General features: G+C 27.1%; 1 protein-coding gene across 5 annotated transcripts in view; it reads left to right on the top strand.

Annotated features, from left to right (window-relative positions):
* Positions 1–24,250, top strand: part of LOC120417677 (kinesin-like protein Klp10A) — a 106,904-nt gene extending 82,654 nt beyond the window's left edge. For 4 of the 5 annotated variants that reach the window (XM_039579808.2, XM_039579807.2, XM_039579805.2 and 1 more), the window contains 5 exons: positions 16,840–16,940; positions 17,002–17,790; positions 17,843–18,508; positions 18,565–18,739; positions 21,879–24,250. In XM_039579808.2, coding sequence (XP_039435742.1) covers positions 16,840–16,940; positions 17,002–17,790; positions 17,843–18,508; positions 18,565–18,739; positions 21,879–22,024 — 1,877 coding nt within the window. In that variant the 3' untranslated portion in view covers positions 22,025–24,250. Of the gene's footprint in view, positions 1–16,839; positions 16,941–17,001; positions 17,791–17,842; positions 18,509–18,564; positions 18,740–21,634; positions 21,814–21,878 lie in introns of those variants that run through there. The other variant, XM_039579806.2, reaches the window with a different exon arrangement.

Here is a 24,250-nt window from a genome sequence, read left to right as displayed (position 1 = left end):
ATATTTAAGTATTTAAGTATTTAAGTATTTAAGTATTTAAGTATTCAAGTATTTAAGTATTTAAGTATTTAAGTATTTAAGTATTTAAGTATTTAAGTATTTAAGTATTTAAGTATTTAAGTATTTAAGTGTTTAAATATTTAAGTATTTAAGTATTTGAGTATTTAAGTATTTAAGTATTTAAGAATTATAATATTTAAGTATTCAAGTATTTAAGTATTTAAGTATTTATGTATTTAAGTATTTAAGTATTTAAGTATTTAAGTATTTAAGTATTTAAGTATTTAAGTATTTATGTATTTAAGTATTTAAGTATTTAAGTATTTAAATATTTAAGTATTTAAGTATTTAAGTATTTAAGTATTTAAGTATTTAAGTATTTATGTATTTAAGTATTTAAGTATTTAGGTATTTAAGTATTTAAGCATTTAGGTATTTAAGTATTTAAGTATTTAAGTATTTAAGTATTTAAGTATTTAAGTATTTAAGTATTTAAGTATTTAAGTATTCAAGTATTTAAGTATTTAAGTATTTCAGTATTTAAATATTTAAGTATTTAAGTATTTGAGTATTTAAGTATTTAAGTATTTAAGTATTTAAATATTTAAGTATTTAAGTATTTAAGTATTTAAGTATTTAAGTATTTAAGTATTTTAGTATTTCAGTATTTTAGTATTTCAGTATTTTAGTATTTCAGTATTTTAGTATTTCAGTATTTAAGTATCTATGTATTTAAGTATTTAAGTATTTCAGTATTTAAGTATTTCAGTATTTAAGTATTTTAGTATTTTAGTATTTAAGTATTTTAGTATTTTAGTATTTTAGTATTTTAGTATTTTAGTATTTTAGTATTTTAGTATTTTAGTATTTTTGTATTTTTGTATTTTTGTATTTTTGTATTTTTGTATTTTTGTATTTTTGTATTTTAGTATTTTAGTATTTTAGTATTTTAGTATTTTAGTATTTTAGTATTTTAGTATTTTAGTATTTTAGTATTTTTGTATTTTAGTATTTTTGTATTTTAGTATTTTAGTATTTTTGTATTTTAGTATTTTAGTATTTAAGTATTTAAGTATTTAAGTATTTAAGTATTTAAATATTTAAGTATTCAAGTATTCAAGTATTCAAGTATTCAAGTATTCAAGTATTCAAGTATTCAAGTATTCAAGTATTCAAGTATTCAAGTATTCAAGTATTCAAGTATTCAAGTATTCAAGTATTCAAGTATTCAAGTATTCAAGTATTCAAGTATTCAAGTATTCAAGTATTCAAGTATTCAAGTATTCAAGTATTCAAGTATTCAAGTATTCAAGTATTCAAGTATTCAAGTATTCAAGTATTAAAGTATTAAAGTATTAAAGTATTAAAGTATTAAAGTATTAAAGTATTAAAGTATTAAAGTATTAAAGTATTAAAGTATTAAAGTATTAAAGTATTAAAGTATTAAAGTATTAAAGTATTAAAGTATTAAAGTATTAAAGTATTAAAGTATTAAAGTATTAAAGTATTAAAGTATTAAAGTATTTAAGTATTTAAGTATTTAAGTATTTAAGTATTTAAGTATTTAAGTATTTAAGTATTTAAGTATTTAAGTATTTAAGTATTTAAGTATTTAAGTATTTAAGTATTTAAGTATTTAAGTATTTAAGTATTTAAGTATTTAAGTATTTAAGTATTTAAGTATTTAAGTATTTAAGTATTTAAGTATTTAAGTATTTAAGTATTTTAGTATTTTAGTATTTTAGTATTTTAGTATTTTAGTATTTTAGTATTTTAGTATTTTAGTATTTTAGTATTTTAGTATTTTAGTATTTTAGTATTTTAGTATTTTAGTATTTTAGTATTTTAGTATTTTTGTATTTTTGTATTTTTGTATTTTTGTATTTTTGTATTTTTGTATTTTTGTATTTTTGTATTTTTGTATTTTTGTATTTTTGTATTTTTGTATTTTTGTATTTTTGTATTTTTGTATTTTAGTATTTTAGTATTTTAGTATTTTAGTATTTTTGTATTTTTGTATTTTAGTATTTTAGTATTTTAGTATTTTTGTATTTTTGTATTTTTGTATTTTTGTATTTTTGTATTTTTGTATTTTTGTATTTTTGTATTTTAGTATTTTAGTATTTTAGTATTTTAGTATTTTAGTATTTTAGTATTTTAGTATTTTAGTATTTTAGTATTTTAGTATTTTAGTATTTTAGTATTTTAGTATTTTAGTATTTTTGTATTTTTGTATTTTTGTATTTTTGTATTTTTGTATTTTTGTATTTTAGTATTTTAGTATTTTAGTATTTTAGTATTTTTGTATTTTTGTATTTTTGTATTTTTGTATTTTTGTATTTTTGTATTTTTGTATTTTTGTTTTTTTGTATTTTTGTATTTTTGTATTTTTGTATTTTTGTATTTTTGTATTTTTGTATTTTTGTATTTTTGTATTTTTGTATTTTTGTATTTTTGTATTTTTGTATTTTTGTATTTTTGTATTTTTGTATTTTTGTATTTTTGTATTTTTGTATTTTTGTATTTTTGTATTTTTGTATTTTTGTATTTTTGTATTTTTGTATTTTTGTATTTTAGTATTTTAGTATTTTAGTATTTTAGTATTTTAGTATTTTTGTATTTTTGTATTTTAGTATTTAAGTATTTAAGTAATTAAGTATTTAAGTATTTAAGTATTTAAGTATTTAAGTATTTAAGTATTTAAGTATTTAAGTATTTAAGTATTTAAGTATTTAAGTATTTAAGTATTTAAGTATTTAAGTATTTAAGTATTTAAGTATTTAAGTATTTAAGTATTTAAGTATTTAAGTATTTAAGTATTTAAGTATTTAAGTATTTAAGTATTTAAGTATTTAAGTATTTAAGTATTTAAGTATTTAAGTATTTAAGTATTTAAGTATTTAAGTATTTAAATATTTAAGTATTTAAGTATTTAAGTATTTAAGTATTTAAGTATTTAAGTATTTAAGTATTTAAGTATTTAAGTATTTAAGTATTTAAGTATTTAAGTATTTAAGTATTTAAGTATTTAAGTATTTAAGTATTTAAGTATTTTAGTATTTTAGTATTTTAGTATTTTAGTATTTTAGTATTTTAGTATTTTAGTATTTTAGTATTTTAGTATTTTAGTATTTTAGTATTTTAGTATTTTAGTATTTTAGTATTTTAGTATTTTAGTATTTTTGTATTTTTGTATTTTTGTATTTTTGTATTTTTGTATTTTTGTATTTTTGTATTTTTGTATTTTTGTATTTTTGTATTTTTGTATTTTAGTATTTTAGTATTTTAGTATTTTAGTATTTTAGTATTTTAGTATTTTAGTATTTTTGTATTTTTGTATTTTAGTATTTTAGTATTTTAGTATTTTAGTATTTTAGTATTTTTGTATTTTTGTATTTTTGTATTTTTGTATTTTTGTATTTTAGTATTTTAGTATTTTAGTATTTTAGTATTTTAGTATTTTAGTATTTTAGTATTTTAGTATTTTAGTATTTTAGTATTTTAGTATTTTAGTATTTTAGTATTTTAGTATTTTAGTATTTTAGTATTTTAGTATTTTAGTATTTTAGTATTTTAGTATTTTAGTATTTTAGTATTTTAGTATTTTAGTATTTTTGTATTTTTGTATTTTTGTATTTTTGTATTTTTGTATTTTTGTATTTTAGTATTTTAGTATTTTAGTATTTTAGTATTTTAGTATTTTTGTATTTTTGTATTTTTGTATTTTTGTATTTTTGTATTTTTGTATTTTTGTTTTTTTGTTTTTTTGTATTTTTGTATTTTTGTATTTTTGTATTTTTGTATTTTTGTATTTTTGTATTTTTGTATTTTTGTATTTTTGTATTTTTGTATTTTTGTATTTTTGTATTTTTGTATTTTTGTATTTTTGTATTTTTGTATTTTTGTATTTTTGTATTTTTGTATTTTTGTATTTTTGTATTTTTGTATTTTTGTATTTTAGTATTTTAGTATTTTAGTATTTTAGTATTTTAGTATTTTAGTATTTTAGTATTTTAGTATTTTAGTATTTAAGTATTTAAGTAATTAAGTATTTAAGTATTTAAGTATTTAAGTATTTAAGTATTTAAGTATTTAAGTATTTAAGTATTTAAGTATTTAAGTATTTAAGTATTTAAGTATTTAAGTATTTAAGTATTTAAGTATTTAAGTATTTAAGTATTTAAGTATTTAAGTATTTAAGTATTTAAGTATTTAAGTATTTAAGTATTTAAGTATTTAAGTATTTAAGTATTTAAGTATTTAAGTATTTAAATATTTAAGTATTTAAGTATTTGAGTATTTAAGTATTTAAGTATTTAAGAATTATAATATTTAAGTATTCAAGTATTTAAGTATTTAAGTATTTATGTATTTAAGTATTTAAGTATTTAAGTATTTAAGTATTTAAGTATTTAAGTATTTAAGTATTTATGTATTTAAGTATTTAAGTATTTAAGTATTTAAATATTTAAGTATTTAAGTATTTAAGTATTTAAGTATTTAAGTATTTAAGTATTTATGTATTTAAGTATTTAAGTATTTAAGTATTTAAGTATTTAAGTATTTAAGTATTTAAGTATTTAAGTATTTAAGTATTTAAGTATTTAAGTATTTAAGTATTTAAGTATTTAAGTATTTTAGTATTTAAGTATTTAAGTATTTAAGTATTTAAGTATTTAAGTATTTTAGTATTTAAGTATTTAAGTATTTTAGTATTTAAGTATTTAAGTATTTAAGTATTTAAGTATTTAAGTATTTAAGTATTTAAGTATTTAAGTATTTTAGTATTTTAGTATTTTAGTATTTTAGTATTTTAGTATTTTAGTATTTTAGTATTTTAGTATTTTAGTATTTTAGTATTTTAGTATTTTAGTATTTTAGTATTTTAGTATTTTAGTATTTTAGTATTTTTGTATTTTTGTATTTTTGTATTTTTGTATTTTTGTATTTTTGTATTTTTGTATTTTTGTATTTTTGTATTTTTGTATTTTTGTATTTTTGTATTTTTGTATTTTTGTATTTTTGTATTTTTGTATTTTTGTATTTTTGTATTTTTGTATTTTTGTATTTTAGTATTTTAGTATTTTAGTATTTTAGTATTTTAGTATTTTAGTATTTTAGTATTTTTGTATTTTAGTATTTTAGTATTTTAGTATTTTAGTATTTTTGTATTTTTGTATTTTTGTATTTTTGTATTTTTGTATTTTTGTATTTTTGTATTTTTGTATTTTTGTATTTTTGTATTTTTGTATTTTTGTATTTTTGTATTTTAGTATTTTAGTATTTTAGTATTTTAGTATTTTAGTATTTTAGTATTTTAGTATTTTAGTATTTTAGTATTTTAGTATTTTAGTATTTTAGTATTTTAGTATTTTAGTATTTTAGTATTTTAGTATTTTAGTATTTTAGTATTTTAGTATTTTTGTATATTTGTATTTTTGTATTTTTGTATTTTTGTATTTTTGTATTTTTGTATTTTTGTATTTTAGTATTTTAGTATTTTAGTATTTTAGTATTTTAGTATTTTAGTATTTTAGTATTTTAGTATTTTTGTATTTTTGTATTTTTGTATTTTTGTATTTTTGTATTTTTGTATTTTTGTATTTTTGTATTTTTGTATTTTTGTATTTTTGTATTTTTGTATTTTTGTATTTTTGTATTTTTGTATTTTTGTATTTTAGTATTTTAGTATTTTAGTATTTTAGTATTTTAGTATTTTAGTATTTTAGTATTTTAGTATTTTAGTATTTTAGTATTTTAGTATTTTTGTATTTTTGTATTTTTGTATTTTAGTATTTTAGTATTTTAGTATTTTAGTATTTTAGTATTTTAGTATTTTAGTATTTTTGTATTTTTGTATTTTTGTATTTTTGTATTTTTGTATTTTAGTATTTTAGTATTTTAGTATTTTAGTATTTTAGTATTTTAGTATTTTAGTATTTTAGTATTTTAGTATTTTAGTATTTTAGTATTTTAGTATTTTAGTATTTTAGTATTTTAGTATTTTAGTATTTTAGTATTTTAGTATTTTTGTATTTTAGTATTTTAGTATTTTAGTATTTTAGTATTTTAGTATTTTTGTATTTTTGTATTTTTGTATTTTTGTATTTTTGTATTTTAGTATTTTAGTATTTTAGTATTTTAGTATTTTAGTATTTTAGTATTTTTGTATTTTTGTATTTTTGTATTTTTGTATTTTTGTATTTTAGTATTTTAGTATTTTAGTATTTTAGTATTTTAGTATTTTTGTATTTTAGTATTTTAGTATTTTAGTATTTTAGTATTTTAGTATTTTAGTATTTTAGTATTTTAGTATTTTAGTATTTTAGTATTTTAGTATTTTAGTATTTTAGTATTTTAGTATTTTAGTATTTTAGTATTTTAGTATTTTAGTATTTTAGTATTTTAGTATTTTAGTATTTTAGTATTTTAGTATTTTAGTATTTTAGTATTTTTGTATTTTTGTATTTTTGTATTTTTGTATTTTAGTATTTTAGTATTTTAGTATTTTAGTATTTTAGTATTTTTGTATTTTTGTATTTTTGTATTTTTGTATTTTTGTATTTTTGTATTTTTGTATTTTTGTATTTTTGTATTTTTGTATTTTTGTATTTTTGTATTTTTGTATTTTTGTATTTTTGTATTTTTGTATTTTTGTATTTTTGTATTTTTGTATTTTTGTATTTTTGTATTTTTGTATTTTTGTATTTTTGTATTTTTGTATTTTTGTATTTTTGTATTTTTGTATTTTTGTATTTTTGAATTTTTGTATTTTTGTATTTTTGTATTTTTGTATTTTTGTATTTTTGTATTTTTGTATTTTTGTATTTTTGTATTTTTGTATTTTGTATTTTTGTATTTTTGTATTTTTGTATTTTTGTATTTTTGTATTTTTGTATTTTTGTATTTTTGTATTTTTGTATTTTTGTATTTTTGTATTTTTGTATTTTTGTATTTTTGTATTTTTGTATTTTTGTATTTTTGTATTTTTGTATTTTTGTATTTTAGTATTTTAGTATTTTAGTATTTTAGTATTTTAGTATTTTAGTATTTTAGTATTTTAGTATTTTAGTATTTTAGTATTTTTGTATTTTAGTATTTTAGTATTTTTGTATTTTTGTATTTTTGTATTTTTGTATTTTTGTATTTTTGTATTTTTGTATTTTTGTATTTTAGTATTTTAGTATTTTAGTATTTTAGTATTTTAGTATTTTAGTATTTTAGTATTTTAGTATTTTAGTATTTTAGTATTTTAGTATTTTAGTATTTTAGTATTTTAGTATTTTAGTATTTTAGTATTTTAGTATTTTAGTATTTTAGTATTTTAGTATTTTAGTATTTTAGTATTTTAGTATTTTAGTATTTTAGTATTTTTGTATTTTTGTATTTTAGTATTTTAGTATTTTAGTATTTTTGTATTTTTGTATTTTTGTATTTTTGTATTTTTGTATTTTTGTATTTTTGTATTTTTGTATTTTTGTATTTTAGTATTTTAGTATTTTAGTATTTTAGTATTTTAGTATTTTAGTATTTTAGTATTTTAGTATTTTAGTATTTTAGTATTTTAGTATTTTAGTATTTTAGTATTTTAGTATTTTAGTATTTTAGTATTTTAGTATTTTAGTATTTTAGTATTTTAGTATTTTAGTATTTTAGTATTTTAGTATTTTAGTATTTTAGTATTTTAGTATTTTAGTATTTTAGTATTTTAGTATTTTAGTATTTTAGTATTTTTGTATTTTTGTATTTTTGTATTTTAGTATTTTAGTATTTTTGTATTTTTGTATTTTTGTATTTTTGTATTTTTGTATTTTTGTATTTTTGTATTTTTGTATTTTTGTATTTTTGTATTTTTGTATTTTTGTATTTTTGTATTTTTGTATTTTTGTATTTTTGTATTTTTGTATTTTTGTATTTTTGTATTTTTGTATTTTTGTATTTTTGTATTTTTGTATTTTTGTATTTTGTATTTTTGTATTTTTGTATTTTTGTATTTTTGTATTTTTGTATTTTGTATTTTTGTATTTTTGTATTTTTGTATTTTTGTATTTTTGTATTTTTGTATTTTTGTATTTTTGTATTTTTGTATTTTTGTATTTTTGTATTTTTGTATTTTTGTATTTTTGTATTTTTGTATTTTTGTATTTTTGTATTTTTGTATTTTTGTATTTTTGTATTTTTGTATTTTTGTATTTTTGTATTTTTGTATTTTTGTATTTTTGTATTTTTGTATTTTTGTATTTTTGTATTTTTGTATTTTTGTATTTTTGTATTTTTGTATTTTTGTATTTTTGTATTTTTTATTTTGTATTTTTGTATTTTTGTATTTTTGTATTTTTGTATTTTTGTATTTTTGTATTTTTGTATTTTTGTATTTTTGTATTTTTGTATTTTTGTATTTTTGTATTTTTGTATTTTTGTATTTTTGTATTTTTGTATTTTTGTATTTTTGTATTTTTGTATTTTTGTATTTTTGTATTTTTGTATTTTTGTATTTTTGTATTTTTGTATTTTTGTATTTTTGTATTTTTGTATTTTTGTATTTTTGTATTTTTGTATTTTTGTATTTTTGTATTTTTGTATTTTTGTATTTTTGTATTTTTGTATTTTTGTATTTTTGTATTTTTGTATTTTTGTATTTTTTGTATTTTTGTATTTTTGTATTTTTGTATTTTTGTATTTTTGTATTTTTGTATTTTTGTATTTTTGTATTTTTGTATTTTTGTATTTTTGTATTTTTGTATTTTTGTATTTTTGTATTTTTGTATTTTTGTATTTTTGTATTTTTGTATTTTTGTATTTTTGTATTTTTGTATTTTTGTATTTTTGTATTTTTGTATTTTTGTATTTTTGTATTTTTGTATTTTTGTATTTTTGTATTTTTGTATTTTTGTATTTTTGTATTTTTGTATTTTTGTATTTTTGTATTTTTGTATTTTTGTATTTTTGTATTTTTGTATTTTTGTATTTTTGTATTTTTGTATTTTTGTATTTTTGTATTTTTGTATTTTTGTATTTTTGTATTTTTGTATTTTTGTATTTTTTTATTTTTGTATTTTTGTATTTTTGTATTTTTGTATTTTTGTATTTTTGTATTTTTGTATTTTTGTATTTTTGTACTTTTGTATTTTTGTAAAATTGTTGTATTGTTAAATTGTAAATTGATAAATTTTAATTTTTGTTTTTTTTTTTAATTTTATATTTTTTTGAGATGGGAGAGAGGGGGGACAACATCTTTTAAAAATATTTACAATAGTTCTATTCTATTTATCACTAATTTTCAATAAAAAAAAGTTTATCGGAGCACAATTCTTCAGTCATGCGATTTGCGATTTTTTTTATAGATTAGATTGTGACTAAAATGGATAGATTTTTAGGATATAAAAAACTATTAATTTACCTGATTTGACTGGTGTCCACATCAGCACGCGCCGAAATGACCATCTAGACGTTATTCCGACTGTAGCACCGGTCTTGAAGCGGAATCGACTCTTGCAGATTGGATTGGTCATGGTGATCACCGGGAATCGCCGCCGGAATAACCTCCCTGGCAATGTTATACTCCTGCTGAATGTCTCAATCTTATCCGACGTCTAATCTCCGATCAGCTTCGCTTTCATGACATCCGCCAACTTCCAGTCCACCTGCTGTGACGGTCCATTTCCGGACAAGAGCCTCCAGCCTTCAGATTGAGCAGCTTCTTGTATTCCAGGGTCAATCCATCCATCATCGACGGATTAACCCTAGACTTGGTGTTCTCCTACAGGTTCTTCTAGCCGAGCCGGAAACTCTTCCAGCGACCTCTAAATTTACCGAGGCCGACTTTTTTTGACACTGCCGGACCATCTTCCAGGAGGCACAGAAGCTGGCGCGCACAGACTAGAAGGCAAACGGCGGCACGTCGGAATCTGGAACCATTGACAACCCGAGTCGAGCTTTTGGCCACGCGAGTTTGATTACGAAAAATCCGCGACGTACTTTTTTTCGAAACGCAGCGCACACTTTGTTTTGGTTGGTTTAACCTGTACACTTGACAAACTGACAGATGCGTAACGCGCAGAACGTATTAAAAATGAATGCGCCGCCAAGTATGCAATACGCATGGCGCCATAACGAAGTATGTCGACGAATGTGTTAACAATGTTGGCATATTTGATAACATTGTTATCAAATACGTTAACATTCGCTGTAAACGTTTTCGTCGCGAAATGAAAACAAGTACGCAGACCGGATTTCTTTCCGTGCGCTGCCGACTGAGCCATCTTTGTATTTTATAAACGAGCGGCTAAAGCATCAACTTGTTCAGGGCGAGGCTCAGCCAGTGGGCCAGCGAAGTATGAGAGCGATAGAAAGAGAACCAAATATTACTATTTTTAGTTCGGGTAGTTTTGAAGTCAACGTTTGGCAGAAATACATTGAATATATGATTTACATTAAATACGAATTTACAGGAAGCCGAACACGGGTAGAAATTCATCAGATTTGAGTTTCCATGCTCAACGTTTCCATTAGATTCATGATTTACATTAGATTTAGATTTACATTAGAGTAATTTCCATGACTTTTTACTCTTTACATCATATTTCAACATTACATTGAGTGAGTTTACATAAGAAACAGTAATTACGCGCTGTGTAAATTTACATATTTTTTCTGTGTAGGGGATCGCCCATAAATTACTTACACAGCAAAAAAAACCGATTGTAAAATCGCATGCAAAAGCATGTAATTTCCATGTGAACTTCAAACAGCTGGGGACAGGCCAATTCTCAACCAAATGGGCTTATATTTGGCACGAGAGTCCCAATGGGTATGCTCTACAAGGGCAACCTCGGTTTGCCGTAATCGGAGAACTTTTTTGTTTGTTTGAAATCGCCTTTGTGGATAAAGACACTTGATATTACACAATGCATGTAAAATTTTTGGCCACCAGACCGATGAAGAATGGAAAGGATAAACGCATTGAGGTTAGCCTTTTACACAAAGTAGGATTACTACTTTTTTTTGCTGCTTAGTTAATGTTATGATTCGATATTTGAGGTAAACCATTTTTGAAGCAGTGCACAGTGTGACATCTAAAAAAGTGGTATTTGTTAGAAAAAAATGTTCAGGTTTTGAACAATGGGAAAAATAGAACAAAAAAATTAGCTAACTTTTTTTCAAATTCAATTTGGTCGATTTGGTAACTAAAACATATGTTCGAGAATTTTTAAATAAATCTTCTCAAAAGAAGTGTCAATTTTGCATGAAGATCGCAATAAATCATGTCCAAAGGGATACAAATACCTGCATTTTTTTTCTTTTGGCATTTTCACATAAATTTTAAATGCTATAATGACGGTACGTACAGCCCGATTGACATCCTCCCCTCTGGGTCGAATGGAAATTACATTGAATCAATATAGATTGACTCCACCGTGCATTGGACGAGAATTACTCCTGGGAAATGCTTGAAAAAAAAACAGGAAAATTACAACTCAAGGTCAGCACAATTGTGCTATTTTTAAAAGCTGGTAATTGCATCAATTGCAAGTTTGCAATTTACGATTTTTTTTATTTACAATTTTTTCAACGCATTTTTAATGCGACATTTTGATACATTAAATTTCCAATAATGCTGCTAGAATACATAAAATGAAAACCACACTCACGTGATTCGTTGCAGTTTTGTTAAGTTTGTAATCGTGAGAGAATCATCCATATGCCGCTAGAGTCAGCCAGGGAAACTACTCCTCCTTCCAAGAATAATAATTCCGGGTTTTCCGGGCACCTCGACCCCACCACTAAAACTACAACCACCACTGCGATGATGATGGGAGTAACACGCAATAAAGCTATAATTTCCGACTCGGAACTTTAACCGGTACACATTGTCGCTCAGAACTTAACATTTCGATTTTTGGTTGAACCTGGTGACCTCTTAAAAAAATGATTTTATTAAATTTTTTGATGCGAGAATTATTAACAAAAATGGCAACACTGTCAAATACTTCGAATCTGCAGTGAGAAAAAAAACCCTGGAAACATCTTTCATTTTGCTAAACGTCGAGCTAATTTTGAAAAGTGTCGACCCTACAAACAAAGCATCATGCAATTTTCTACTGGGTGCATGCGAGCTGTCACTACCACTACCAAACACCCTCCTTCATGGTCAGCAAAACTTCCTCACAATTCAATGTGTGTGTGAAAAGTGTCAGCTTGAAATTGTGACAAATATGATATATAAGATCAATTCTTAAGGCGGTATTCCATTGCGGGAACTGTGTTCTTGCTGTCATTAATGGTAAAAAAAAAGCTTCAAAGCTATCTCAAGCGATTACAATCAAACAAAACGTTGATTAACGACATCCTCGCGGTCCTTCCATGACCCAATAAAAGTGTAAACGCGATGCCCTTTCCCCCTTCATTATCTGCCCCAGCTGTTATCTGTTGACCTCCTACCTAACAATGTGTGGCAAGTAAAATTACAAAATTACCCCCCGAAGGACCCTGAAACGTCTGTGCAACTTTCCTCTTGTTGTTGATGTGCAATTTGCATATCAAACCCCGAAGCCACCTCCCAAGAAAGTAGGAAGAACTTCCGGTTCAAGGTGGCACAATCAGCAGCTGACCTAACCTAGTTTTGCACCGTATCTTGCAAGTTTGTCGATTTCGTTCCGGTCGTCGTAGCGGCGAGGGGAAAATTAGCTTCCTGACTTGCTTCATTGCATTGAATTTGGCGGAGCTGCACACAAGTTTTTCGCAAATTTCGCTTTTCCTCGCAGCTTGGAAGCGCTCGGAAGCGGGTCTCTGTGAAGTCCGCAAAAAGTTTGGTAGTAGTAGTGAGTGCGAGGATCGCCCAATAGAAAATTGCGTGATTTTTTGCTTGTCGGGTCGACACTTTTTCGAAATTTGCTTGACATTTAGCAATGTTGTTAATTTGACTTTTGTTCTGTAAAGAAAAGAGTGGCAGTGTTGCCACTTTTACTTCTTTTTCTGAAATAAAAAAATAAAAAAATAAAATTTCAAAATTTTATTTTAAAAAAATGTTTTCTAGAGATTTCCTCGCTCAGCTGTAATGAAATCGAAACTTTTCGCCGCACGCCAAAAACAACGCACAGCCAAATCAATTACGGCCTCCGGCCAAATTGTGGCTTTCTTTCCACCTTGAAGACGAACGATTTGGACGTTACTTTCCCAGTCGGTCGGTGCAGTTCAACGGGGCAAGTTCGGTCCGGGGATTCATTTAGTGTTAATTTAGTGCCAATTTAGTGCAAGTTATGTGAGCTAGCCCGTCTAATTTTGCTGGAAAGTGTTGTGCTATGTACTCGTTTATCTGTGGGTGCATCAACAACAGTACCATGAAGATACCGGTGGCCGTGGGTCATAGGCCGGCGGCCATTAGGGCGGCACCGGCCAGGAGGTCAAGTGGGGTGGTGATTGTGCAGGATGTCCGTTATAGTAACCAACGGGAAGAAGCGGTTCGAGTGCAGGCAGGTTGGTGAATTTTGGAAGAAAACCCTGCCCTTCCGTCGAGAGTTATGAGCATTTAAGTGAAAATTTCATTTCTTCGAATGTCGTAAATCTTTCGACGATCTGGCAACTCTGCCTTCAGTTTTGATTAATTCATAAAAAAAATTGTGAAGTCCCTTAAAAAAATAAAATTTGGCAACCCTGTTCAAATATACTGCTTCTTAAGTATAATTTGTCAAACTTTTCAGTGTCGAGAGTTATAATCTTCTTTTACTTGACTTTTTATAATGTTTCTCAGGCGTTTGAAAACATTTTCTGGAATGTCCCCAAAATTTACGATCTGGCAACTCTGTCTTAAAATATGAGCACTTAGGAAATTTTCAAACAATTTTTCTAATCCGAATGTCGCGAATTTTGTGGAAAATTACTTTTAAAATCGACTTTCTGTATTTCTTCTGATAGCACAAAAAATAATGCGGTTTTTCTGTATTTTGTTTTTTTTTTTAAATGCCAAATCCCAAATACAAATCCATATTTTCAAAATTTTGAAGCAAAACCCACATAATTCTTAAAACATTACTCAGGGTCGTTTAAAAATTACGTTTAACTTTTTTTCATTTTTCACCTAAATAATTAAATGTAAAGTGTAATTATCACGCATTATCAAATTATCTATGGGGTGAGTAAATAGAACCTGCTAGATAAAAAATAATGAATAATTCAAAAAATACTATCACCATCAAAATTAAAATTAAAATAATGACTTCAAAAAATATTTCGATAGTTTTAGCCCTGTTTTTTAGAGATTATGTTATTTTTTAATCAACTCAGTTGACTGACCTCAATGTTCTTCCCAATTACCCAACAATTTCTTTACTGAATAAGGATATGTTAATGTGAATTATACTCTGGGAACACTGTCGGAAGATAGCGCTGAAATAAAGTCAATACCAAGGTTGTTAATCGATAAAATTGTCGTCAATCATGGACAATAACTAATTTTTTAAAATATTTTTAAAATCGTCACCCAGAATATATATTTGTTTATTGTAGTTAGTTTCAAAGTATAAATACTCAAAATTGTTCACAAATTTTTTACGAAAATACTAAAATTTTCATGGTATGCAATATGGGTATCAAACGAAGCGAAATTTAGTATGCTTTTCACTTTATCAGAGTTTTTTTTTGTGGAAAACTAAAATTTTCACAAAATACCGTGTTTTTCGAAAATAATAAAATTTTCAAAGTTTGTAATATGAAACGAAACGTTTGTTATGCATTTTCAAATTATTATAGTCTTTTTTGGAAGATACTAAAATTTTCACAAAATACCATATTTTTTCAAAAGCACTAAAATTTTTATAATTTGAAAAATGGGTATCAATTGAAGCGAAATTTTGTATGCTCTTTCACCTTTTTTTATAGTTTGTTTAATACTAAAATTTAAAATAAAAAAATTGGGTATTTAAAAAAAACGGGCTAACGAAATTTATTATGCTATTCACTTTATCAGATTTTTTTTTTTTTTGCTGAAAGCTAAAATTTTCACAAATTACCGCATTTTTTGAAAATAATAAAATTTTCTAATTTTGTAATATGAGTATCAAACGAAACGAAATTTGTTTTGCATTTTTAAATTATTAGAGTCTTTTTATGAAAATACTAAAATTTTCACAAATTGCCATATTTGTTCGAGCGTACTTGAATTTTCATAATTTGAAAAATGGGTAACAGTTGAAGCGAAATTATGTATGCTTTTTCACCTTTTTAAAGTTTTTTTTAATATTAAAATTTAAAAAAAAATAGTATTTTTGAAAATACGGCATTTTGTGAAAATTTTAGTACTTAAAAAAAAACTATAAAAAAGTAAGAACGGATACAAAATTTCGCTTCAATTGATACCTATTCAAATTGTGAAATTTGAGTACATTTGAAAAAATATGGTAGTTTCTGAAAATTTTAGTATTTTCTTTAAAAAAAAAACTCTTATAATTTAAAAATGTTTTACAAGTTTTAAAAAAAGGAGTTTTTTTCGAAAAATATGGAATTATGAGTAAATTTTAGTTTTCAACATAAAAATCTCTAATAAAGTGAAAAGCATACTAAATTTAGCTTCGTTTGCTATCCATATTGCAAATTTTGAAAATTTTAGTATTAACAAAAATAGGTTTTTTGTGAATTTGTTGAAATAAGTCGATTTTATAAAGAATACAAAAATAAGTTATCGTCCATCATCGGCGATAAGATTATCGCCGATAGAATTTTGGAAATGACTATAACAATAATGATAGATTATTTTGTCGTTAACGACCTTGATACGTGAAATCCATGCAAAAATAAACAATTGAGGTTTTCACAACAGTATTTTCTGAAAATTTTGAAAAAAAAGCTCAAGAACAAAGTTATGAAAATCCATGCAAAACTTTGTTTGAATTGACTTTTTTATTTCAAATATTTACAATACAAGTATAAACCTTGAAAAATGTTTGCAATGGTTTAAAAAAAAAGACGACTATTTTAGTAAAAAACATGTATCAACTTCTCAGAATTTCAAATAGTAAATTTCGCTTTGTATGATAGTCACAACGCAAAATTTACTTGAAAATTAAAAAAAAAATACGTTGAAAAAAATGCAAAATTTGTTGCTTTGTTTGGCATTTGAAAAAAAAGAAAAAACAATTCTTTGAAAACAAAATGCAGTGTTCTGCAAATATTTGTGATTCCTTTAAAATTTCTCAATTTTCTAAAGTTGAATTTTTAAAGGAGGTATTAGACTATGACAAACAAACGAATTCGCACTTTTGGCAGTTTGACAGATTGTCACTTTTGTTGATTTTTCTGCCTTTATTTGCAGAAACATCAGCTAGCATACATTTTGCTTTATTTGTCATAGTCTAATACCTCCTCAACAAGTCTTGAGGTGCATCCAAACATTACGTTACACATTCGGAAAAATGAGGGAGCGGAAGAGGTGCTTCACAACAAGGGGGTTTGACTTTTTATTTTGGAGTGAATTTTGAGAAATATCTGAGTGGGCTGAAATTTTTATTACGTATTATTTGAATGATCCCTGGAACAGATTTTAAATCCTTTAAAAGATTTGATTGAGTAATGTTGCTTTGTAACTATTTTTTCGGGATTATCTTAAACGATACAAATCTTAAACAAGCAAAACAGTGTAAATGGGCCAATGCAAGTTTTTAAACGAAGAGTGTATAAAAATAAAACATTTTTATTCAAACACGACAAATATTTGAAAAAAGAAACTATTTTCAAATGTTTTAAAATTAGGGAAACATTAGAAATTGACTCTAATCTAGTACGTCGTTGCAAATATTTTTAAAACTGACATTTCTTTCCTACCTTCTTATCTCTCCCTCTCCGCAGGAGCGGCCCGAACAGCGCGGACCTCGTTGGCCCCGAGCTACAACGGCCAGTCGTCGGACCAGTCAGAGAACATTCCCCCGCAGAAGGCTAAACAGGCAAAGGTTGGTGCTCTCCGCCAGATCTTGAACTCTCTGGGATATTGAACTTGAACCTTTTTTGCAGGCACAACCCATCACCAGGATGTCGATGACGGCGGCGGTCCCGGCGACGGCGCCCGCCCCCTCCCAGATCGCGCAACCGGTCAACTCGGTGGCGGCGGCGGCCCTCGGCCAGGCCGGTTCGAACCCGCGTCGGTCGTACGTCGTGAAGGAGGTGGAACGGCTCAAGGAGAACCGGGAGAAGCGGCGCGCCAAGCAAGCGGTCATCCGCGAGGAGAAGAACGCCCTCATGAACATGGACCCGGGCAATCCGAACTGGGAGCTGTCGGCGATGATCCGCGAGTACCAGAGCCAGATCGACTTCCGGCCGCTGCTGGACGGGCAGGCCATCGAGGACCACCAGATTACGGTGTGCGTGCGCAAGCGGCCGCTCAGCAGGAAGGAGGTCATGCGGAAGGAGCTGGACGTGATCTGCGTGCCGACCAAGGACACGCTGATCGTGCACGAGCCCAAAACGAAGGTGGACTTGACCAAGTTCCTGGAGAACCACAACTTCCGGTTCGACTACGCGTTCGACGACAGCTGCGGCAACGAGCTCGTCTACAAGTACACGGCCAAACCGCTGGTGCAGACGATCTTCGAGGGTGGGATGGCGACGTGCTTCGCGTACGGCCAGACCGGGTCCGGCAAGACGCACACGATGGGCGGTGACTTCAACGGCAAGGTGCAGGACTGCAAGAACGGAATCTACGCGATGGCCGCCAAGGACGTGTTTGCGTATCTGCACAGCGCCAAGTACAACCACCTGCAGCTGGTCGTGTCGGCGAGCTTCTTCGAGATCTACAGCGGAAAGGTAGGGTTCTCTCTTGGTTGTTTTGAGTTTGGCTAAGCTCTTTCTTTCGTAGGTATTCGATCTCCTCTCGGACAAGCAGAAGCTGCGCGTCCTCGAGGACGGCAAGCAGCAGGTACAGGTCGTCGGACTGACGGAGAAGGTCGTGGACTCGGTCGAGGAGGTGCTGGGCATCATCAACCACGGCAACAGTACGCGCACGTCCGGCCAGACCTCCGCCAACGCCAACTCGTCCCGGTCACACGCCGTCTTTCAGATCGTGGTGCGGCCCAAGGGCTCGACCAAGATCCACGGCAAGTTCTCGTTCATCGATCTGGCCGGTAACGAGCGGGGCGCGGACACGTCCTCCGCGAACCGCCAAACCCGGATGGAGGGCGCCGAAATCAACAAGTCACTGCTCGCGCTCAAGGAGTGCATCCGGGCGCTCGGCAAGCAGAACGCCCATCTGCCGTTCCGCGTCAGCAAGCTCACCCAGGTCCTGCGGGACTCGTTCATCGGCGAGAAGAGCAAGACCTGCATGATTGCGATGATCTCGCCCGGGCTGAGCTCGTGCGAGCACACGCTCAACACGCTGCGGTACGCGAACCGCGTCAAGGAACTGGTGGCCATTGATCCGTCGGAGCGGTCGGACGACGTCGAACCGATGGAGAGCGACGAGCCCAAGAACGGCGGCGGCGGCGGCCTCAACGAGAACGATCTGGCGCAGCTGCGGTCGCTGAACGTGAGTTGAACCGAAAATTCCCCTCTTCAACTTTTAATTCAAACAATTCTTTTCAGGAACACGACATGTCGGTGGAGTTGTACAACCAGCACGCGGCCATCTCGGACCTGCAGCAGACGGAGGAGGAGGTCGTTGACCACCACCAGAAGGTGAACGAGTTCCTGATGAAGTTCCTGCCCGAGTCGCGCGAGCTCTACAAGCAGACCAACTTTGTCGACTACGACCAGGATGGTGAGTACCTAGACTTTCGGCTAAAGGGGTCGTCGGGGTGCCTTCCAAGCTTTGATGTTGTGGGCAGGACGGATTTTATCATTCTACACTTTTTAGTTTAAAAAACCGCCGACTTGCCTACCGAGCTGCAATGTTATTGCAACAAATTATTCTAAAATTCTAAAATTATAAAATTATAAAATTATAAAATTATAAAATTATAAAATTATGAAATTATAAAATTATAAAATTATAAAATTATAAAATTATAAAATTATAAAATTATAAAATTATAAAATTATAAAATTATAAAATTATAAAATTATAAAATTATAAAATTCTTAAAATTCTTAACATTCTTAAAATTCTTAAAATTCTTAAAATTCTTAAAATTCTTAAAATTCTTAAAATTCTTAAAAATTTTAAAATTCTTTAAATTCTTTAAATTCTTTAAATTCTTTAAATTCTTTAAATTCTTTAAATGCTTTAAATTCTTTAAATTCTTTAAATTCTTTAAATTCTTTAAATTCTTAAAATTCTTTAAATTCTTAAAATTCTTAAAATTCTTAAAATTCTTAAAATTCTTAAAATTCTTAAAATTCTTAAAATTCTTAAAATTCTTAAAATTCTTAAAATTCTTTAAATTCTTTAAATTCTTAAAATTCTTAAAATTCTTAAAATTCTTAAAATTCTTAAAATTCTTAAAATTCTTAAAATTCTTAAAAATTTTAAAATTCTTAAAAATTTTAAAATTCTTAAAATTCTTAAATTTTTTAAAATTTTAAAAATTTTAAAAATTTTAAAAATTTTAAAAATTTTAAAAATTTTAAAAATTCTTAAAATTCTTAAATTTTTTCAAATTCTTCAAATTCTTCAAATTTTTCAAATTCTTCAAATTCTTCAAATTCTTCAAATTCTTCAAATTCTTCAAATTCTTCAAATTCTTCAAATTCTTCAAATTCTTCAAATTCTTCAAATTCTTAAATTCTTAAAATTCTTAAAATTCTTAAAATTCTTAAAATTCTTAAAATTCTTAAAATTCTTAAAATTCTTAAAATTCTTAAAATTCTTAAAATTCTTAAAATTCTTAAAATTCTTAAAATTTTTAAAATTTTTAAAATTTTTAAAATTTTTAAAATTTTTAAAATTCTTAAAATTCTTAAAAATTTTAAAATTCTTTAAATTCTTTAAATTCTTTAAATTCTTTAAATTCTTTAAATTCTTTAAATGCTTTAAATTCTTTAAATTCTTTAAATTCTTTAAATTCTTTAAATTCTTAAAATTCTTTAAATTCTTAAAATTCTTAAAATTCTTAAAATTCTTAAAATTCTTAAAATTCTTAAAATTCTTAAAATTCTTAAAATTCTTAAAATTCTTAAAATTCTTAAAATTCTTAAAATTCTTAAAATTCTTAAAATTCTTAAAATTCTTAAAATTCTTAAAATTCTTAAAATTCTTAAAATTCTTAAAATTCTTAAAATTTTTAAAAATTTTAAAATTTTAAAAAATTTTAAAATTCTTGAGATTCTTAAGATTCTTAAAATTCTTAAAATTCCTAAATTCTTAAAATCCTAAATTTCTAAATTCATAAATTCCAAAATTCTAAATTGACAAAAATCCCGTTTTTTGAATTAACACAATTCTACATGATTTTTCCAAAATCACAAAATATTAAAATTTAAGAACAAAAAAAATTAAAAGTATTGGAATTTAAAAAACAGAGTTCCGACATTCCGAATTGCTGAGTTTAAAATTTTTAGAATTTGTAAATTTTGGAATTTCGGATTGAAATTATAAAATTAAAACCTATGAAATTTTAAAATTTTAGAAAATTGGAATTTTAGAATTGTAGATTGGTGTTTTGATTGTTTGGTTTATTTGGTAGTTTTTGTTGTATGTAGTGTTTTATATAGGTTTGTTTGTGTGTATTATGAGTTTTTTTTTGTGCGTATTCTGACGGTGGAAGGGTCTGCTCAGTTGTTGGATTTTATGTTTGGTTTTATTGGTTGGGTTTTTTGGTGGGTTTTTGGAGGTTTTTGTGGGGGGGGGGGTTTGGGGTTTGTTGGGGTTTGTTGGGGGTTTTTTTTGGATTTTGGGTTGTTGGGTTGGGGGGGGGGGGTTGGGGTGTTGGGATATTTGGGGTTGTTGGGGGTTTGGGTTTGTGGGGGGTTTCTGAAGGTTTGAGGACGGGTGGGGGTTATGGGGTTGGGGGGTGTGTGGGAGGTGTTGGGGTAGTTGGATTCGTTGTGGGTATTTTGGGTAGTTGGGTTATTTTGGGTGATTTGGGGTATTTTCGGGGGATTTGGGGTTTATGGGGTTGTTGGGGTTATGGGTGTTGCCCCCCCGGGATTTGTGGTGGTTGGGGGTGTGGTGTAGTGGGGTATGGGGTGGTGGGGGTTGGTTGGGTTGTGGTGGGTGGTTGGGTTAGGGGGTTGTTAAGTTGGAATTCCAAGATTTTTTTTTAATTTTAAGATTTTTTAAATTTTAAGCATTTGAGAATTGTAGAGTTTTTGTTTATTTAAATTTAACAATTTTAAAACTTTTCAATGAATTTCAGTGATTCAGGAGTTCAAAAAATATTTAGAAATGAGTGAAAATTATTTAGAATCTTACAGTCCATTTTTTTAATTTCCAAACTATTATCTTGCATCATTCTTTATTTAGTACATAAATCGTCGGCGTGCCTAACGAGCTGCAATTAGAGCCCATTGAAATTGAACCTTTACAATGACCTTTGAAACACCCGACGATGTGTCATCCGAGCTAGGATGCTAAGAAAAACGAAACAGCTCATCTTTGACATCTTTTAACTGCATTTTCAAAGTCTCGTCGAGGTGCCTTCCAAGATAAGATGCTATGAAAAGGACTGTTTTTTATTGCCTTCAATTGTAACTAAATTGCAACTGTGTTTTACAGCGGAAGCTCACGAAAGCGCAAATCAAGTCGAGTCTGATCGCGAGAAAACTTTTGAGCTGATTCAAGATTTGAACGAAGAAGCCGGTGACGAATCCGAAGACGAAACAAATTGCTAATATTTATTGATCCTTCTTTTTTTGTAATAGGCTGTTCAGTTGTCTTTTTTCCCCTGGATAAAAATATATTGTACTTTAAATTTGAAATCGAATTTTCTTTTTTTTTTCGTTCTCCCTCTTATTAATAGCATACTGCAAGCGCGGCGAGGAGCTGTTCACTCAGCTGGCGGAGATTGCGACCACCTGCAAGGACCTGATGTCGGAGTTCCGGGCCAAGCTCGCCAAGGAGGAGATGCTGTCGCACAAAATCAACCCCGAGCGAAAGTATAAATAAGAGCGATAGGGAGAGCGAGCGAGCGAGGTTAGTTGTGTTTGTGTTTGGAAAAAATGAGAGAGTGAGAGCGAGAGCGATCCTCTCTGATGAGAATACGAAAGTTTATTTGAAGACACAGAACTCACTCACACATATAAATTGGCGAGAGAGAGCGAAAAATTGCAAAGAGAAGGATATTTATTTATTTAACTGCGCTTTATATCTCCAGACTCTGTTTCTTTTTAGATTGTTTTGGTTTTGTTTACCCACTAATGCGTCACACGTACCAACCTTAAAAAAAACTCACTCACACACTCTTAAAAAAATCGCGTCTGTTGAGAGCGTGTAGTTGTATCTTTAACGATATTAACTCATTAAACTATGTATAATTTTACCGTAATATAGATAGTGTACAGCTGATCTGCCGAAGCGAAGACCGATTCCCTCTAAACATTCTGAGTTCAGAGTTCATTCCTTGTTTGTGTGAATCTTGTCCGAGTTGAGTGAGAGAGCCAAATCGAATAAAAAAAAGTCAGAGAGCGACCAACTTGTACTAACTGTGTTAAGACGAAAACTATTTTATCTCTCTACTAGTTTGATGCAAAAAAAAAAAAGAAATTTGTCATTAATTTTGCATCGACACCCCTTCGTTTAATTTTAACGCAGTTAATTTAAAAAGAGAAAAAAGTGGTTTATTCTCAGGCTCAGCATTTTTTCCTCCCCGGAGATAGAGAGCAGTGGAAAGACTCTCTCCGCCAGAGTTGCTTTTTTGTACTTTTCTCTATGTCGCTCTCATTCTTTTTGCAGCGCAAGTTGTTATTCCACTACGTAGGTAAATTTAAGAATTTTGGAATTTAAGAATTTTAGAATTTTAGAATTTTAGAATTTTAGAATTTTAGAATTTTAGAATTTTAGAATTTTAGAATTTTAGAATTTTAGAATTTTAGAATTTTAGAATTTTAGAATTTTAGAATTTTAGAATTTTAGAATTTTAGAATTTTAGAATTTTAGAATTTTAGAATTTTAGAATTTTAGAATTTTAGAATTTTAGGAATTTTAGAATTTTAGAATTTTAGAATAACTTTCTTTTCTTTTGGAGGCAACGCGAAAGCTTGCCGTAGTGGAATACCACCTTAAGAGTAAAACAAAAGTTCAAAAATGCAATTCTGTCGGAGAGAGACAAAAAATAAACGTACGGGAATTGCTTGAAATTATTTGAAAACTTCTCACTAATGTTAACTAATGGAAGCCATCCTTTGAACAAAAAAAAACTCTTAGAAGGTTTTGCGAGTAGTTTGTAAAATAAGCTTACACCAAGAAGAAGAAGAAGCCGATGAAGAAGACTGTGTGCGTTTTTGCTGCAAACAAAAGTGGTGCAAACACAGTTGATGAAAAAAAAGTGGAGTTTTGTACACAAACTGAGTGAGTAAGGAAAGAACGGAAAAGCATGCAAAAAGTATATACAGAAAGTTAAAACATAAAATTAATGACTACTATTCTCTAATAATTGAAAAAAAAGAAAGAACAAAAGAGAGAGAGAAAGAAAACGAGTGTAGATAGGAAAACTGGGCTTAAAAAGTAAAAAACAAAATGGCAAACAAAAGACGAAACTAAACAAGCAAACAAACAAACTAGAGACAGGTGAAAACATTAACCAACTATATATCTTATGCATATATCAAATTAGAGTGCTAATATGTTGACGTGACCAAGTTTGCGAGTCTGAGTGTGAGAACAGATCACGAAAGAATGAGAAAGAGCCAGAAAATTGCAGATTTTTTTAAAAACGTAAATGTGTCTTTTGGAGTGAAGTGCAAAAAACGAAAAGCTTGACAGTGGCGTCCAGTTTGATTTGCGCGTTAGTTATTTACGTTTACGTTTTTTGGCAACACAAGAAAAAAAATGGAAACAAAAGCACACAGATAACGGATAAGCAAACAAATAAAAATAAATAATACAAACACAACAAACTCACAAACAAACAAAAGAAATCTAGCCCCCGAGCGCGCGTTGCGCGCTCATTGTTGAACAGAAGTTATAGCAGAACACAAACAGACAGGTACACTCACACAGAAGAGTACAGTTTCTCACAGTTATTAAAACCTAAACGAAAACAAGAGTATGGTAATTATAAAATTAACCGCTTTGATTTTTCTATTTACGAATACAATGTTTTTTTTTTTACTTATCTCAAAATGATAACAATCAAAATTAACGAAGAAACTCGAATCGCTTGACCAAAATGCG

The sequence above is a fragment of the Culex pipiens genome, chromosome 1 (genome assembly GCF_016801865.2).
Source record: "Culex pipiens pallens isolate TS chromosome 1, TS_CPP_V2, whole genome shotgun sequence".
NCBI lineage: Eukaryota > Metazoa > Arthropoda > Insecta > Diptera > Culicidae > Culex > Culex pipiens.
This window is presented reverse-complemented; position numbering and strand designations above follow the sequence as displayed.